The sequence below is a fragment of the Phalaenopsis equestris genome, unplaced genomic scaffold, assembly GCF_001263595.1.
Source record: "Phalaenopsis equestris unplaced genomic scaffold, ASM126359v1 Scaffold000002, whole genome shotgun sequence".
NCBI lineage: Eukaryota > Viridiplantae > Streptophyta > Magnoliopsida > Asparagales > Orchidaceae > Phalaenopsis > Phalaenopsis equestris.
Genome location: NW_018164444.1, coordinates 1,844,304 through 1,863,638, shown reverse-complemented (window position 1 = coordinate 1,863,638; position 19,335 = coordinate 1,844,304). Strand labels below are relative to the sequence as shown.

Sequence of the window (19,335 nt, the reverse complement as noted above, 5' to 3'; positions counted from 1 at the left end):
GCTCGCCGTGCTCCTGTTCCTCAGGCCGTCGTTGGTCGAGCCTTCGTCTTTGGTCGCGTCGCAGACTGCGTCGTTCTCCATCGTCGTCTTTTTCGTCGTCGCTTGTGTTCGAGCGCGTCGGCCGAGCCTTCGTCCTCGATCGCAAACTGCGTTCTTGTCTTCGTCCCCGGTCGCAGTCTGTGGCCTTTCTCGTCTGCTAGAGATGGCCTTAGGGGTGCTTTCCTACGCCGCCGCCCTCGCAGGTGATATTCTTGCCAAACCCGCCGATGCTACAGTGGTTCAAAAACACAGCTCCCCTTTCCACCTTACAGATAGTCAAAAGTTTCCGCAGATGTACCACGATTGTGTTGCAGGATTTGAATATTGCAATCTCATAAAAAAATAGAGAATAAAACGGGCAAAACAACACTATTCTTCTCTGACGCTAAAATTTCAACTCGTGCGCGGGCAAAACAACACTATTTTTTCTCTCGCTAAAATTTCAACTCGTGCGAGAAAATACAAATTTTTACTAGTTGGAAAGTTTCAATTATGTCGCCCTAAAATGGAGTGTCGCCCTAAGATGGAGGTTATCAGGAATGTTTTTGAGGATTTCAAACTAATTGGGGCTTGATAGGTGAGTTTTTTCGACGGAAAACATGTTATGATTTAGCTGAGCATCTAAGAAGATTACATAAGGATTTTCTCAAAGAAATTCATCATAATCGAGGGCAATCATATGAAATTGCTCAAATGGACCCCTGATTTTGATCCTAGTCAAGAACCTCCAATTGCGCCTATCTGGTTCTCATTACCTGAACTCAAGCTTCAATTCTTTGACCTATCAATTTTATTAGCCATTGAAACTATCCTTGGAAAACCTTTGCAGGTAGACACACCAACAGTTAATTTCTCAAGGCCCTCTATTGCAAGAATTTTGATTGAACGAGATATTACACTACCAGATGTAGAGGAAGTCTGGCTTGGATAACTCTGCCCACAATGTTTATTGGACAAAAGTTTCACTACTGCAAACCCTGCGAGATGTTTAGACACCCACAAGAGAAATGTTTTAGATTGCACCCACAGTTGAGAACTAATAGTCAAAAACAGGAACATGCTATTAGTGCACCTGAACGTGCTCCCAGCAAACCTGATAACAACCAACCTGAGGAGGGATTCACCACAAGAATGATGTCTGCCCCTGCAAACCCTTCTCTTGACCATACTATAAGGGATAATGTTCGAACCGAAAATCAGGATAGCCCCGCAGCTCCTATTTAGGAAGCATCAGGTGCAGAGGTGACAATTCACACTTCACATACACTGGAACTTATCGCTGTGGCGACGAATGCCTTTACTTCTACTGCTGTTCTAATATCTAATCAAATCGAGGATCACATGAGTCAGTCTTCAGATGAAGAATGATAGATTTACACTTCTTGGTGGAAGAAGAAGACTGGGGGGCACACTCCAACTTGGAAACTTAATGGATGATAGTTTGGTTACTCCTGACAATGACACGACACTTCCAAGTTTGTTATCTGACTCCGCTCCGTGTTATCTGGCTCCGATCCTAGAACTAGAGGAAGAGGCGAGACTAAACTGGATCGTCCCTAGCTACTTGTTTTGCAATGACACGATACTTCAAAGTGTGTTATCTGGCTCCAATCCTAAAACTAGAGGAAGAGACGAGACTAAACTGGATCGTCCCTAGCTACTTGTTTTTTTTTTTTTTTTTTTGCATGTTTTAAATTTCTTGAGTCTCTCTGTATCCTTTTGTTGGGGTAGTACTGTACTTGGTATCATATGAGTAGAGGATGCCTTAATTGGGCCCTCTAATGCAACGTTCATGCATCCTTATTATCTCCATAAAATCAGCCCTTGAGCTTTTCCCCAAAAAATATATATATATATATATAGGTTTGTTGAACATGTTTCTGACTTGGAGCAGTCATGTGCACGGTTGTTTATTTTTCAAATTTTTTTCATTTTGATATGAAATTTTTTTTCTTTTCTAATTTTTCGCTCATTCAATATTGGAAAACTAAGCTGATTTTAACCATGCTCGTCTTTCTTTCTGCTTGTGCTTTTGTTTCGCTAACTCCTTGATGCCACACACAGGTAATCCTTCAGTCTGAGGCCATTCAGGAATTAACAAATACTTCGAGGGAGCTTTCTCTAATTCAAACAGAAATTTCAAGGTTACGCGAGCAATTGGATGCTCAAAGGGCTGAAAATGTAACCACCCTGCTTTTTATATATTGTAGAAAATTTGTTTTTAATTTTGATATTTTGTTCTATATACATCTATATATGCAGGGTGGAATTGTTTACTCATGAGTGAAAAATAGTTCCTTTTTTAACAATTATCTCCTTTCATTGTGTTATTATTTTATGTTACTTTTGCATGTACTTAATGTATTCTATCATCTGGAGAAATGAACATATTAGTATGTGTTTAACTACTGGTTCTAATATGAGCTACAATTTATGTTTGCCAAATCTGTTAAGCCTATTATGATAAGAATATGCACTTTTTAAAGTATGGTATGCCAACTTAAGGTGATTTCTTAAACTGCCACTTGTCCCTTAAGGTAACAAGAAACATAATGACTGTTCCTGGCTTCAAATGAAGTTTTGGGGTTGAGAGATTTTTACTATTTTTGAATAAATGAAAGACTTAGTAGACTTACTGTTTCCATATGCTACTTAAGCTAATATTGGTGGCAGGCTTTTTAATGGTGGTTGCTAAATTTTTTCGGTGGATGTTTTTAGTTTTTTTTTTTTTAATCTTAATATTTGCGTGAGCTGTTGTTTTTTTGTCTTTGCTTTGGTTTCATTACTTATTGTTATGCTGTCCTACATGACCTTCATTTGGAATCATGTTTAGGATCTTTTGAAGTTATCATGGGAAACGGAAAAGTCCAAACTAGAACAGATGAAGAGTGAAGCAGAGAGGAATAGCAATGAAATGAACGAACAGGTTCGTAGTTCGATTGTTTTATTTTTTGCTTTCTTTTACTTTTGTAACCTGGGTTGAGGTGTTAATAACAGATGCTCCAACAATAATGCCAACTTTTTGTTGGGAGATTTTGGAGCTTTAGATGAGCATATGATGTTTGTTTTCCAAATTTCCGTGGCTGCTACCAGCATGCATGGAACTTTAGAAAGAAAAATAATTTTTTTAATATTCATCGGTAGATGGCTTGCTTCACTGGCATGACATATTCTGAATTGTTGATGCAGTGCAAAGTAACATAAAATCCACCATGGCTTTACATACAGATTCTTGTTTGGTAAGGTTTACGTAGTCCAATGTGATATTTAATAAAGAACATTCATAATATAAGGATTATAGAGTTTATTATAGTAGCTACCTATGGTATGCAATTCAAGGCGCTCATGGAACGTGCATGTAAATATCCTAACGCATTAGAAAATCTATAAATCATTGCATCATACACGTGAAGGTTATCAAATTGAAAATTTTTCTTTCAATTCACATTGGGTTTAAATCTATTGGCTAAAGTGATATCTTTGAGATTCTAATGATATAACCTGATTTTCTTTTCCTTGGATTGCCAGCATTTATACAATATTTAGTTAAACTGTCTTCTTAATAAACGACATACAATTGATTTTTGGTTGCTTGTCTATTTACGTACTTGTGAGTTTCTATTGTATTTATTATAATATTATGTTATTTTTACAATGTTATCTTTCTCTCATGTTTTTGTTTCATTTGGAACGATCGTCTCTTCAAGTAATTTGATTGTAAATCTTCTTAATTCTTGAAAAGATTGTATTTTACATTTTAAATTATTTTGTTTTTACAGAATAGAATTTTGCACAACCGATTGGAAGCATTGCATGTTAGGTTGGCCGAGAAGGAACATAATTCTGTTGGGCTTTCATCGGTTAGTTCGCAAGAAGATGGTGATCTGCAGAAGGTCATAAGTTATCTGCGAAGGTCAAAAGAAATAGTAAGTAATGGCCTTTAAGTTGTTATGGTACTACATTGATAATGTATTTTTTGATCATGAGGTTTTATTTAACAAAAATGCAGGCAGAAACTGAGATAACCTTACTGAAGCAAGAAAAAATAAGGCTACAATCCAAAGTAATGATATCATTGATTTGTGCTTGTTTTTGTATTTTACTCATAATTAGTTAATATTTCTCAATGCTGTATGTTTCTGGCTGGATATAATTTTTGCTGCTGGTGATCCGTCATCTGCGTCTTATTTAGTTCAATATTCTTTTTTGGTTTTATTTCATTTTTCAATGACATTTTAATACGTTTTATCATTCTTTATGTTGGTTTGATTATTTTTTTCTTCATCACGATATATTTTGGCATTTCCTTATTCTTTCAGAATTGCTTGAAAGCCAGTAGCTTGGATAACAACATGGCTACAAACAGGCTTTTAACATGATGGTTCGTCAAAGTAGAACAATGGCTAGTTAGAAATTAAAATACAAGGATGTCCGTAAGAAATGTTAGAAAAAACATGTTTAAATCTCATCACCGTCATCATTTTCCGTATTGTATCTAATTAGATCTAGCTATATGGATTTTCATTTGACATTACTTCATGTTGAGACCTAACAAAGAGATGTTTAGAATCTACTTATATTGATCAATAATGTTTTTTAATGATGAATATTAAAACTTTGAACTCTCTGCTGAGCTTTTGAAAATAATTAGGAAGAACAAGGATACAGCTTTAGTATAAAAAAGTACAAAGCAATTGCATGATATTTTCTATGAGGATGGCATCAAGTGTTGACCTATCCAAAAAAAAAAAAAAAAAAAAAAAAAAAAAAGGAAAAGGAAAAAAGAAAAAAAAAAAAGAACACAAACCCATTTAGTATTGTGACGCGAAAGTGTCTCTTAAGGGATTGATGGGATCCGCAATCCTGTTCCCATGATATTTTGCATTCCGGCTAGTTCTTTAGATTTTCTAACCATGTATCTGCAAAACGAGTGAGTTCATCCCATTCTCGTGCAACGTTTATCCTTTTCTTAATTTCAACTTGGATTTATTTCCTATTTTCTTACTTCTAGTTGTGGTTTTTTCAAGTAAGAGATTAATTTTATTTTTGTTTTTTCTACTTTGAGGTGCTTTTGATTTTATTATTGTGTTTGGAGACTTATTCTCTATTTTAAGTTCATTAGAGTGTTGTATCCTCTTTCATTTTGCAAGTGGTGTGTCTGAAACTTGTTCAAAATTAGGTGGTGGAACCTCCTCGACCTCGTACTGCATCGTTTCATCATCTGCTTAGCTATTTTCAGCCGTGCAACCACCGAACGTCTTTTATCTCCTTCCAAATGCTGTCGATCTCACATAATTATTCCATTGCTATTCCACATCCACCTCCGTGCTAAATCTATTTTCCAAACACCTTCTAGGAGACCTAAAACTGCATCATTTGGTATTAATGCCCTAAAAACCCAAAATTTTAAAGTATTTGTCTTTTTTGGCCCAAATCTAAAATTAAAAAAAAAATCCCACAGTACCTAAACCATTCCTACGCCAATTCTCGCCCCAACCTTAAATGTTTAAAATACAACTGATCTATCTTTAACAAAAATTCACCTTAACACCTACCAACAAAACCTAATTAGGCCCCCAATCAACCTTATTTTATGACTTTGCACCTCTTGAGAACCTGATTAGGAGACAAGAATGTCATGCCGCTAAGGAGGAACCCTCAACGAGGTGTCCACGAACTTTTTATGAAGGATAGGTAACGAGAAATCCTCCAACTGCAGCAAGCCTTTGAGAGGTGACAATTTAGTGAGATCACCTATAGCCACAATAATGACTCCCTAGATTGAAAGGAGAAGGTGAATCACTTTCTCCTTGTAGTTCCCAATGATGAAATAATCATTACCTCGACGATTTTACAGGGGCATATCAGAGGAGAAATTAAGATATTGGAGTAAAGATTAACTTTTCAGATTTTGATGGTCGCATGAATCATGACGAATTTATCGAGTGACTTCATGCAGTGCAATAGATCTTGAATACAAGGATATTCTACCAGACAAAATGGTAAAGCTAGACGCCATTAAGTTAATAAAAAGTATACCTCTGTGTTGGGAAAATTTGAAACGCCTACGTCAGTGAGAGTGAAACAGTGAAATGAAAATTCGTTCCATGATAAAAATGTAGACGAAGCTCGGTATCTCATAGCACATTAATATAAGACATGTTCTTGAGGTTTCACCAATAATGACAACAAGATCATTTATTAGAGGAGTACATAGCTAGATTCGAGCAACTTATGTTGAAGTGTGTGCTAGTGGTGCCCGAGGAGAACACCATAGCTCGATATCTGAACGAATCGAGACCAACCATTGCCAACATGAGATAATTAAATTTTTATTGAATATTGCAAGATGTTTAAACTCTAGCTTTAAAGGTGGAGAAAGAGTAACATCACTTGGCGAAAACTATGTTTTATAGGCAAAGCTCAACAATAGAATTAAGCTACCAAAAATACACCTATTGGAGTATCCAAGTCGACCCCATTTTAGGAAAAACTAGTTCAAAGTGGTTAAAAGGTGGAAACCTCCTCCACTATCAAATCTGTCTGAACAAAGAAGTGCCTCAACTGGTATGACTTTGGACACATTGCCCCTGGTTGCCCAAATAGGAGGATGATTTATTTCACTGAGCTGAGAATAGTTGAATAAATGAATAATGTCACAATAAATATTGAAGAATGCGAGGATGCAAATGAAGAGTAACATCATTCTGTTAATAAAAGAGAGATACTAGTGATTCAAACTGAGCCCATGATAGAGACTTCAACAAGGTTAACATTGATTTTCGTAGAAAATAATGAGTTCGAGGAGCCAATATGAGAAGCGGGGAAACCCTTGTTGAATAGTTGTTGAATATCCTAACCAATAATTTATCTCCTGGGTGGTTGCCCTTAAGTGTAGTCCAACTTGTCATATATTTCATTGTGAGTCTGTTCCTCCATACAGACATTTTACCTGATGCGTCCGGCTTGGTAAAAGAAATGGAGAAGCATGTTGCAAATTTAATGACTTGAAAATTGGTTCGTGAGAATGTCTGTCTATGTACAGTTCAAGCTCGGGTTGTGCCAAAAAATAATAATTATTTATTCTATCAAAACATGCTTTTGAATGATGTATGTGTTTTAGAGTTTGATGGGATGAACATGAGTATAGATTTTGTATCAGAATAATGCGTAATAATACTTTTGATATTAAACGGGACCATAAATAACCCTTACATGAGTCCTAAAATAGGAAAGAGAAAAAAAAATAATAGGAAAAGAAAAATATAACACTTCTCGAATTAATCAATTCATATTAATTTCTTGGAGATAAAAAAAATAACATAAAACATAAAATAGGAAAGGAAATCACTCCGATCCAAGGAAATAAATATAATCTTCGTAACTTCTAAAATGGATAAATAATTTCCTCATATAACTTTCAATAGTTTGCTATGTGGTTTTTGACCCCAAATGCTTGTTATTGTGGAAACTATTGAGATTTGTTAATTATGGCTTTTATGAGTGTTCGAATCATTATTTTAGTGCAAAGTGCTATTATCAATTATAGCTTTGGTGTAAAATTATTTGTCCCATTTGAGTTCGGTCTATTGTAATGTTCTAAACTTATGCAGATGAAGAGTTATGTTTTCGTGCATTCATGATAATGTTGTGTTGTTTCATATGATAATATCACAATATATGCTGTTTATATTGTGTGTGCCAATAAAGTTGTTTTGGATATCTTCAATGGCATAAACTTTTGTAGAGTTATGATGTGAAGAAAAAATTACGAACAGCTCAACCAATTACCAGCTATGATTCATCTAGTTCTTACCTCATTTTACTCCTAGGCATATTGTCTTCTATTTTGTGTATCTGAACCTACACTTCACACTCAACCTCAGATACTATGTGATCTTACTCTTACTAATATTGTCTATTAGTTTGTATATTATACAACCTATATGACACACTTCTCATATACTATCTGATATCACTCATAATCATATTATTTTATACTCCCATGTTCCTAAACATAAAGGATATACTCTGGTTCATATGCCCTCCGATATTCCTAATACGCTGGCTAACAACCAAACACATGACGATTTTGGATGGGGTAATCTTTAACAAAATGATCTTATTGATCTTTATATTCCTTGCACTTTTTTTAATTGATCATTATAATCTTAATTTGAAAATTTTTTCCAACACTTCATATTTTTAGTGATTATGTTTTTACATTTGGAAAGTTTAGTTTACCTTGCCCGCCTTTTTTACAATATCACTTCAATTTGCTGCTCTCGCAAGATGGGAAAACAAAATGCTGATATATCGACTATTTAGGAGAGGGAGAGGTCAAGATTCTTTTTTGAGATTTATGCATAAAGGAGTTCGAATTAGGCAACAAACTCACAACATATTTCGTTAAAGAAAGCTGTAAAAAAATAGCAAAAAATTTTCATGAAAAATTGGAAGAGTATGTTAAAACTCAATTGATAAACAAATGAAATAAACTTAAAAAGATTGCAAATTGTAGAAGAAATTAAAGCAAAGACCGACTAAATTAGGTTTGGATCTCATTAAGAAAGTAATAAATGTATTTGAAGAATTGTGGAGAGAGAAAATTTTGGTAAGTAGATACTGTTTTTATAATAAATTGGTTATGTTTTTATATCATTTTAACGATATTGTTTTCAAATGCTGGTTGTGCCCAATGTAAAATGTTAGTAATTGTGGCATAGGCCCTAAACAATAAGAAAAACTTGATTTGATGTTTGTCGGTATGGTAGATATTGGCTTTAATTTCTTGGCTAGAAGACATGACACTCTTCAAAATTTGGATGAACCTGAATATGCTTTTTCAAATTAAGTTCATGAGGAATAGGTGCACGAAGTTGAATATGTTGAATCTCGTCAATCCAAATGTTGTGTACCGCAAAGCGAACTACCTAAAAAGAAAATGAATGCCGAAGACATTTTTATGTGAACAAATTTTACAGTTAGTTACAACTTTAATTATTGTGACTTTTAGTATTTCCGCATTCCACACATATCTTTCAATGGCAGAAATCTTAAGTTATTGGTTTGCACTCCCAAAATCTTTTAGGACATTACATTATATTTATTTTCCAGAAAACTTCTTCAAGACCAAATCAAACGAGAGGCTTTCATTACCTGTGTTATTTCTTAACAATTAATCAAATTGAACTTGGTGTAATAATTTGTGTTGTTATGGTTGTATTAATGTAAATACGTACTTGAACTTCCTAAATTTATGTGTTGATAACACTAGTACTTTAAATGTTAGTGTTCAGACTTACTGTTTTTCTATTAGATCGCATTATTTCAATTCAGTTTCAAGTAACCTTGTGCGCTCCTATGTAATTGCTTAACATAGATACCAATATGAAATTCATCCAAAGAAAAATAATTTTTCAAAGAACATATCTCATTCTGATAGTTTCGATTATCCTTATATTGTTGGACTTTGTAATATTATGCACCGGCATTCTACTTTTCTATGTTAGTGACATGCATGCATTATTTTGATGGATATGTTAAATTAAAATGAAATAATTGAGACAATACAACAAATAATAATTTGACAACTACAATATCTCATCAATGAAAACTATCTGTCTTACTTGTGTAAAACTCTATGCATGACATTATTCTCTGTAGGTGACAAATGAATTAGTGAGCTCCTTGAACATCATCCACATAAAATTTTTAATTTGTTTCAAATGTCGAAAAAAAAAATTCTGTGATCTGATGAATTGTATCCCATGCAACTAGGATTCTTAAAGTCATTTCTCGATATGAAGTATTATATTCCTGATTTTGAACGCAACAACCAATTGATTTGAGGTAGGAACTGATTATTTAATAAGAAACATTCATCATTATAACATGTAATTTTAAATCCAGACCTTCATCTCAACACGATGAGCATATGCCGACATATTCCTTCTAAAAGCAACTAAAAATAGTTGCAACAATGACAACTTTACATTTTTTTATATCCAGACCTTCATCTCAACACGATGAGGTCCTATGTACATGCATGTTAAAGCATTTAAACAATTTACAAGATAGTCAATGCTACACCTGATATGGAGGGTGTTCCGGAGATGATTCAATTGAGGGAACAGATCACAGATGTTTTATCGAATGCACCAACTAATTGTAACTGCTCAATTGAGGGAACAAATTCAGTAGGTTTTTGTAACATATAATTTTGGAGTGTCTTTTGAGATGAATTCCAATTTTTACTGAGATGGATAAAATATGTTGTTTGATGTATATAAAAGGCAAGGTATTATTTTGTGGATAGTAAGAATCTTTCTTTCCATGATTTGAGCTCTACATATTTTAATGTTAGAACATTACAATTGATCACGTGCAATGGCTGTAAAGAAACTGTAATAGTTATATTGTGATGATCTTTTCTTTATTTTATTTAATTGACTATTTACTTAACAGCGGTTATATTTCCAATTCAGTTTTCATCCAACTGGATGAGTGCTTTGAGTAGAATTCTATTCACATTTTATATGTCGATAGGGTTGTGTAATAAATGCTTTCATGTGTAATGAGCATGATATTTCTTTTGAAACAACATTAATCATGTCTACCTCTTTTATTTTGAACCTCATCCTGATACTTGAGTGGAGATTATTCTTACAAATAATGTGTTAATGAGATTACTATTTATATTCCATGTGAGTGATGACATAGAAGTGTTTGTTGTGGAGGCAACTGTTGGTATGCTTTTTGAATTTTTTTTTTTTCATTGTTGTGAACATGATGGGTTTCTTACCACCTGGATGGCTTTCTGGGCAACTGTGGTTTTTCTCTTGGGCAAGTTCTTGTTTTTTAGAGGTCTATGATGAGTAATATGACCCAATGGGTTCTTCTGGATTGCCTTACTAAAACTATGCTTTACGATATATGCAATTTTGGTATTAAGGGCTTTTAGGCAACCAGGATCCCTTTCTTTATGGGTCCGCTGTCTTCTTATGATGGTATCTTGTTCTTCTCTTTCCATTATCTCTTAGCCAATTTTGATTTCGGAAAAATCCCATTATATCAATTTTACATTTAATTTTTTTTCTTTTAGTTTCTCATTTTAACATCAGTCTAAGTTTAAACTATGCATTATCAGAAAATATGTGTTAAAGAAATTCAATTGGCTTTGAATTGTGTATTGCAACTATGGCATGCAATTGTATACACATTTTGACGAGAAGCTAGCTATGAAAAGTGATTTTATAGTGTCCCGGGAGCAGACTGCTTGATGATTATGACTTCTTTAGATAGGCTCAATATTGTGAGGAGTCCACTTCAGATAGCAGAAATGTGTCGTGAGTAGCTTAGGAAAGAAAATTCTTCACGAGACATGATGGTTTGGTAAAAAATGCGAGTGTGATCGGCATCGTGAGATAACTAAATAAATATATATCGACAGTCAAGTAAACCAATATTCCAATAGCCCAACAACTTCATAGTATTAAAATCTTTCCGAATGATCTCAAGTTTTGGGTGACCATAAAGAAATTTTTTCACCAGAGCAAAACATTAAAAAAACTCGAGAGTACTAGTTTCAACCTCTGTGAGAATAGTAGCAGACTTTTCATTTTTTTACCAAGTTTTTTAAAGAAAGTGTGATCACCACCACCTTCAAGAGTCTCGTGGAAATATTGTGGAACGTTGTAGGACTTGCCAATACAAAAACCAGTCTCTGAACCTGAAAGAGGAGCACACGTAGGAATAGGAAAGTCACTGGCAAGTGCAGTGGGATAGGAACGTATCATCGATGCCATCTCCACTGACAAGATGCTGTTTGTCGGGCAAGAGAGAAAACAATCACGTCGTCTGGAAGGAGACTACTGCGAAGGAGAACTGTCGTCGACTACAGAAGACGATTGTGCGAAGGAAGAGCCGTTGTCTATGGGAATTAGACGTCGTCGACTAGAGACGTCGTTGACTACGGAAGACGACAACGAGCGATAACAAGGGTGAGTGTCGTTGACTGCGGGTGAGACGTCGTCGACTACGAGCGAGCGCCGTCGAGAAAGCTGTGAGAGTGTGAAAACGTCGTTGCGGAAGACGATGGAGAGAAAGTGAGAAAACGAGGAATCACCGTCGGGAACCCCATGGCGAACCTTAGAGTTTCGATCGTCATTGCTGCCCCGATCTATCTCCACTCTCATGCGTCCGTGCTTTGGTGGCATCAATTGCGGCAGAGAAGACGCGACCTGTTGCGTCGTCTCGCAGCGCCGCTTGCCAGAGTTCGCGGGCCTCCACTGACGCTAGCTCGCTCGCTCGCTTGCGCTCGTCGTTCCTTTGTGCCCAGCAACGCAAGGCTTTCCTCCTTCGCGCTGGTTCGAGCCCTGTGCGCCCTACGACGAAACCGCAATGTGCGCTGCTTCACGCCCTGCGACAAAACCTCGGCGTGCGCTGCTTGTGCTGATCGACGACATCTGAAATGTCATCAGCGTGTTCCTACGCCGCCGCCCTCACCAGTGATAACTCCGTCTCCGCCCCTCTTTCCAATATGTTTCCACAACGATACCATGACAATTTTTGCACTTGGCATTGGAACTAGATTTCTCAAAAAAGATTCCTGTAAAAACGACAAACCTGCAATCTTTCTTACTGAGGCAGAGATCTCCACCTTAGCTGCGTCCTGGCGATTGTTCTTAGTAGGTAAGTTTCCTTATGGAAACCCTAAACTTGAACTAATTCGAAAGGACTTTGAGCAAATGAAGCTGAAAGGGGGTTGGAAGATTGGTAAATTGGATGGTCGCCACATTCTTATTCAAATGATGAAGACTACACTCATTTGTTTGCGAGAAGACTTTTTCGAATAGAAAATCAGGTGATGAAGGTTTTAAAATGGACGGTGGATTTTGACCTTGGTACTGAACCTCCTACAATTCCTGTTTGGCTGCGTTTTCCAGGTTTGAAGATCCACCTTTTTGATCAAGAGTTTCTCTTCGCTTTAGGGATGATATACGGTAAACCCCTTAAAACTGACACGCCTACAATGAATCTCACTCGACCTTCAGAAGCCAGAATTTTGATAGAAAGGGATACTACTTTACCTTTTCCGGGAGAAATATGGATTGGCACACAACATCCGAGATTTTGGCAGCAAGCAGAACTTGAACAAATATCACTTTATTGTACTCTCTGCCATATGTTTGGACATTCTCCTTCTCAATGTTATCAGTGTTGCATCCAAATTTAAAACCTTCAAGTAAAAACGCTTCTGGATATGCCTCACCTCATACCTGTCCCTCCTTTGCTCCTGAGTGCATTCCACAAACTATTGAAACATCAGTTGACATGATGCCTCCTCCACCTCCCACTATCGGAGACAATACTCTCTCTTCTTCCGATGGCAGATAGGTTACTTGGGCCCGATAATCAGGATAGTATTGAAGCTCCACATCCCCAGGATGCTTCAGGTGTTGAAGAGACATGTTTACCATCTCTCCAGAATAAGAATGTTGTTACTGCTAGTCAGGAGTTGGGGGCTCATTCTCTCCTACATGCCCTGTTGACACACCGATCAGATGAGTCAGTCCTCGGATGAAGAATGACAAGTTTACACATCTAGAAAAAAAAAGAAGAATGGAGGCCCACCCCAGCTTGGGCACTTAATGGATGATACTCTAGTAACTTCGGGTAATGAAACGACACTCAACAATTTGTTAGCTGTCTCCGGTTCTAGAACCAGAGGCAAAGGCAATAGTAAGTTGGCTCGTGCCTAGCAGCTTATTTCCTGCAAGTTTTGTTTTTTGTGTTTTATCTAGTGTTTTATCTATGTTTCATCTTTTTGTGTTTTATCTATGTTTCATCCTTTTAGGATGCTAGTGTCTGATATATCGTATGGGTAGGGAACATTTTTTTTGGGTCTTCTTATACAACCTCTATGTATCTTTTTAATTTCAATAAAATTAGCCCTTGAGCGTTTTAATATATATATATATATATATAATGTTATGACAGTTTTATTGTGTTTATTTTGAATTGAAGCAAGCTAGTTTCGAATGATCCATCCCTTGAGCTGAAATAATTTGATTTTGAATTTAGTTTGATTAAAATAGAGTGATTGCTGAGCTAGTTTCAAATGTAAGAAGTTGTAGATGGTGGCTATTTCAAAAAATCGTTTGTCATGAATGTTGACCAATTTGATTGTAACTGGGTTTCATTGAAGGGAAATTGAATACGTTAGTAGTTAATAACTAGTTGATTTCACAAATGAAGAATTCCTAGAATTTGTTTTTTACCATTAAAGTTTCTCTTTTCAATTTAATTTATTTTGTACTTGATAGTTCTATTAAAAATTTTTCGTATTTTTACGGATCAATGATCCATCCCTAGCCCTAATTATTCTAAATCTTACTCGAGGATTTTCTTGCTTGTTTCAGTTCCTAGATTTTACTAGTAATGTGCATCTTTTTTATCTGGCAATGTTGGTCTTTTTCTTGGGTATATTTTTAGCAACTATATCCCTTGCTTGGATTCAGATTGATGGTGCATTGAAGGCCTCTGAATCCGCGCAAGCTTTGCTTTATTCTCAGCTTGAGAATGCAAGAGAACTTGTGTTGAAGAATGAGGAATTTAAGTCTCTTCAGCTTCAGGTAACCCTTGCTGCATCGAGATGCATTTAAAAACTAAATTATGTGCTTAAGAATGTTTGCTAAATTAAGATTTTGCAGGTGCTAAAAATGTATTTTAATCTTTTTAGGTGCGGGAAATTAATCTGCTCCGGGAAAGTAATATACAGCTGCGAGAGGAAAACAAGCACAACTTCGAAGAATGTCAGGTTTATTTTTCGTCATTTGTTACCCTGCATTTGAAGTTGCAATATGCTTGTCTGTTATAAGGGGAAAGGTGGAAAGATATGATTTAATTAAACTCTATTACCGTGCTTTGTTCTTAGAAATTCCGTGAAAAGGCTCAGGAAGCTAAAGCAGAAGTTGATAACTTAGAAAAACTTTTAAAGCTGAAGCAAATTGAAGTTGATGATTTTCAAAAAGGTGCCGAGTTGCTGAAGATTGAGATCAGCAATCTGAACAATAGAAATGTTGAGGTCCTGTTGCTCATACTATGAACCGCCCTATAAAAATAAATGGAAGGACTTCTGATCTTTGTGTTAACTCATGTGCAGGTACTTGAAGGTTACAAGAATATCGACATTAGTGAATATGAACATATGAAAGATGAGCATGAACAGATTAAGGTTACCGCACTTTGAATGTTTTTTATTTTGGCATTCTTATATGTTCAATATACATTTTTTTATTCTTGTATTTGTTGTGTTATATATTCATCAACCTTCTCAACTAATATTCAGAACAATTTTTCAGAAGAATTTTATCTATGTGATTCGTCCGTCTTTCTAATTTTATTTTTACTTTTTTCTCTTATGTGAACGTTCCGGGTTTGCTGGTTAATATTTTGATTTAAATTTTTTATGGAATTCATTTTTATCTGCTTTGAATATATTTTCATCTTTAGTTGTGTTGAATTTAATGCAATGCATGTTGATATCTGGTGATTTACTCTTGTTTTCCTTACATTGCTGAATGAAATCGCAGTGAATTAATATTTCTGTAGCCTCACGTTAATGGTGGGAAGTAAACATAATTAAAACTGTATTTGGAAACGCCCAAGCATTTACACTTTTTTCCAATATACTTATGGTTCCAGAAATCTGAAACAATTTTTGAGAATCCATTCCTGATTTATCAGTCGACGGAGATTGGCTTGGGAAAAGTTGATCATGTTTAGATGACATAAAATTTGCTAGCATTAGTAAATGTTTTGGCTAGATTAATAGGTCTTTCTGAATTATTTATGTTATATTGTCTTTGTATGATTTCTCTCTATAGGGGGTGTTAGAGCATGATGACACGAGAATATGAAATCAGCGGGAAAACCCAGAGCAGGGCTAATATTATTAATACCCAAGCAAACAAACAAGATACATTGGTGATCTACACTTTAAGAGGTAGATCGGCTCTCCACAAACCCTAGACACCACTAGGAGCAAACGAACAAAAGAGAAATCAACAGGAAAAAAAAAAAAAAATGAAGCAAAACTTAGCCCCTTAGCCCCTTAGCCCTAATCAATATCCCCAACATCTCCTCAAATTTTTTTCCCAAAACTCCCTTAATTCCCCATCTCTTGTATGTGATCAAGGGCTACGCGTGCCCCGCTCAAATGTTGGAATCATCCATGGCGGCTTCTAGGGTTTCTGCCTCCTAGGCCGGGCCAACTGGGTCTGGCTGGTCCAGACTGGTGGTCTCTTGTGTATTGGTGTTCGTGTTGTAGCCGACAGAGCCAGCGTATCTTTTTGCCTCCTCAACACGTGTTCTTGTTTGTTTCTCTTCATGTAACTTTAGAGTTGTCATCGAACTTGAATATGTCATTTATGTCTCGGCCAACATTGGATTCACAACATTGGAGCTTTTTTTGTTTCTGGTTGCTGCCTATTTATGCTTTCATGCTCGTATCATCTCATCACGGAAATAACCATTTTCCTATCCTCTACATCTTAAAAAATAATAGCCCCATTCAATTTTAACCACAACCTGCATGCACAGATCAACAAACCTTCACTGATACATTTCCCTTCACCCTCCATGAACTTGAGCGGCCGATGTACCATCACATCCCTATTCTTCAGATGCTTGTCGCCAGTTCTTACGTCTACTTATGACTCATCACCTCTACTTGGATCTCATCTAGATTTGCTTGTGCCATTTTTATCTTTGTTTAGTCGGACCACTGTATTGAATTGCTGCTTCGTCTTGATCTTTCACCTCCATAATTGCCTTTGCCAGATCTGTCACTCCTTCAATCACCTAATCTAGTCTGTGCCACTAGATTGGGCCATCTCATCCAGATTCACATGCCATTGTCTGGTTTACTCGACCACCACTTTCTTGACCTTGAGGTCAGTAATATTAGCGTAAATAAATGTAAAGCGTAGATAAATTGGTCATTGTGAATCATTTAGTTCATATGTAGTTTTTTGAGGTTAATAGATATTTTATGATTTTTGGTTGTAATGATCTCCTACAAATCCTCTCTATTAAGAGTATCAAGTCATGATGAAATGAAATGTAGTAGGCTTACATAAGATGTGTTCCAGTCAAAATGGATATTAGTTGGAATAAAATGGCTCTAGTTAGGTGGTAGTTCACGCAAACCGTAACCTAATGCAGCGCTTTCTATTAATATAAATATTTTCAGCAAATTTCCTCTATGATTTGATAGATTTAGTTAAGATGCCAGCTAGTGGGGTAATTAATGAATATGTTATGAAATGGCTGCAAGGCCCTCTATAGGTATCAATATTTTAACAAATTTCGTCTGTGATTTGACTTATTTAGTTATGATGCCTAGCTGGAGTAGTGAATACATATGTTGTGAATTCCTAGAATATGGAATAAATAAAATATTTTATTTATTTCTATCTGTGTAATACTAAATGTTATGGATGGTCGTACTGGACATCTATAGGAGGATGTACTTTGGTGTATGCTTTTTGCTGAAGATATCCTTCTCGTGGATAAAACGAGAGAAAAAGCCCAAGAAAAACTTAAAATATGGAGGTCTACATTGGAGTCTAAAGGCCTTTATTTAGGTAGAACTAAAACTGAGTACATGGAATGTAATTTTAGTAGTAGTAGCTCTAGTGACAGAAGTGTGACTTTGGGTGATCAAATTATTAAAAGGTGTGAACGATTTACATATCTTGGGTCCGTTGTTCAAAGCGATGGTGATATAGATGGGGATGTTAATAGTAGAATTCAAGTTGGTTGCTTGGAGTGGAGGAATGCTTCAGGACTTTTGTGTGATAGAAAAGTACCGCTTAGACTGAAAGGAAAATTTTATAAGACGGTGGTGAGACCTGCAATGCTCTATGATGCTGAATGTTGGCTGTTAAAAAGAAGCATAATAATAAGTTAAATGTTGCCGAGATGAGAATGATTAGGTGGATGAGTGACTTTACACTTAGAGACAAAATGCGAAATGAATATATGGTTGGTGTAGCTCCTGTGACAGACAAAATTAGAGAAAGTCGTCTTAGATGGTTTGGTCATATTAAACGTCGACCATTAGATGATCCGATTAGGAGAGTAGATGTTTTAGATTCGACTTGTGTTAAGAAAGACAGAGGTAGACCTAGGAAGACTTGGGCTTATTGTATAAAAAATGATCTTAATTTACTAGAACTAAATGAAAATATGACACTAAATGAGACGTAATGGAGAAAAAAGGATTCATGTAGCTGACTCCACGTAGTGGGATTAAGGCTTTGTTGTTGTTGTTATTGTTGTTGTTGCGCAATACTAAATGTTATCCAATATATAAATTCCACATTGTCAAACCAATTGTGGCATGTGCCTGTGGTTAGCATGAGCTTGACGATCACACATCAGTTATACGTCTGGAAAAATGATAAATCAAGGTAATGCATGTTTGTGCTATAAGTTCTAGAAATATGAGTTTAAAAAATAATGGAATAAAAAAAACAAATCTTAAAAGTGGTATAAAATGTTACTCTGTAATTGGGTTTCTCTACTTGACATAGAACATCATCTACTGTGTGGATTTTCATGGTTATGAGGTCCAGCTGTTCACACGACAGTCATGATACATTTATTTTGCTCATTTTCTCATGCGTCGAGCAGCTTCTGCCAACTTTTGCCAGTGTTCGTTATTGCTTATGCTAATCATTGCCGTATTTGATGATTCAAGGCTTCAATTCTGCCACTAATTCTTCATTTGTTTATTTTTGTATCATTTTTTCATGTTCTTACCTGTTTTGTTACCAATTTTTTCAGAATTTTAGTGCATGGTGGGTATGAGTTTTTCTTTACTGTTCAATTATAGCAGGTGTTTTGAAGTTTCTGTGAGATGATGACTTTTGAGCCTATCAACCTCAGGCAAATTAGATAATTGTAATAGTGCATCTAAGACATGTATCTAGTAGCTTTTTTTCTTTATGCAAAATTTTTAATTTTCCTTAAATGTAGTTTTGGCATGTGACTTGGATTGTTATTATTTTGTTATTTTGGCTCGGTGGTCTATTCTCAGGTTCTCGTTTCTAACCAACATTTAATCAACGTGATTGATTTTAGTCAAATTTGCTATAGCTATTTTTATGATTTTTTTAGATTAGTATCAATCTCGCTATGTTTAATGGTTTTAATTTTTCTGTCAATATATATATATATATATATATATATATATATATATATATATATATATTGCTGTGAGATATA

General features: G+C 35.6%; 1 protein-coding gene across 1 annotated transcript in view; it reads left to right on the top strand.

The window, feature by feature from the left end:
- LOC110020944 (nuclear-pore anchor) overlaps window positions 1–19,335 on the top strand; it is a 136,626-nt gene that overhangs the window by 86,989 nt on the left and 30,302 nt on the right. Inside the window, exons 33-40 of the mRNA XM_020719255.1 lie at window positions 2,104–2,220; window positions 2,873–2,965; window positions 3,819–3,965; window positions 4,049–4,102; window positions 14,562–14,675; window positions 14,783–14,860; window positions 14,978–15,127; window positions 15,206–15,277. Of these exons, the coding sequence (XP_020574914.1) occupies window positions 2,104–2,220; window positions 2,873–2,965; window positions 3,819–3,965; window positions 4,049–4,102; window positions 14,562–14,675; window positions 14,783–14,860; window positions 14,978–15,127; window positions 15,206–15,277 (825 nt within the window). The remainder of the gene's footprint in view (window positions 1–2,103; window positions 2,221–2,872; window positions 2,966–3,818; window positions 3,966–4,048; window positions 4,103–14,561; window positions 14,676–14,782; window positions 14,861–14,977; window positions 15,128–15,205; window positions 15,278–19,335) is intronic.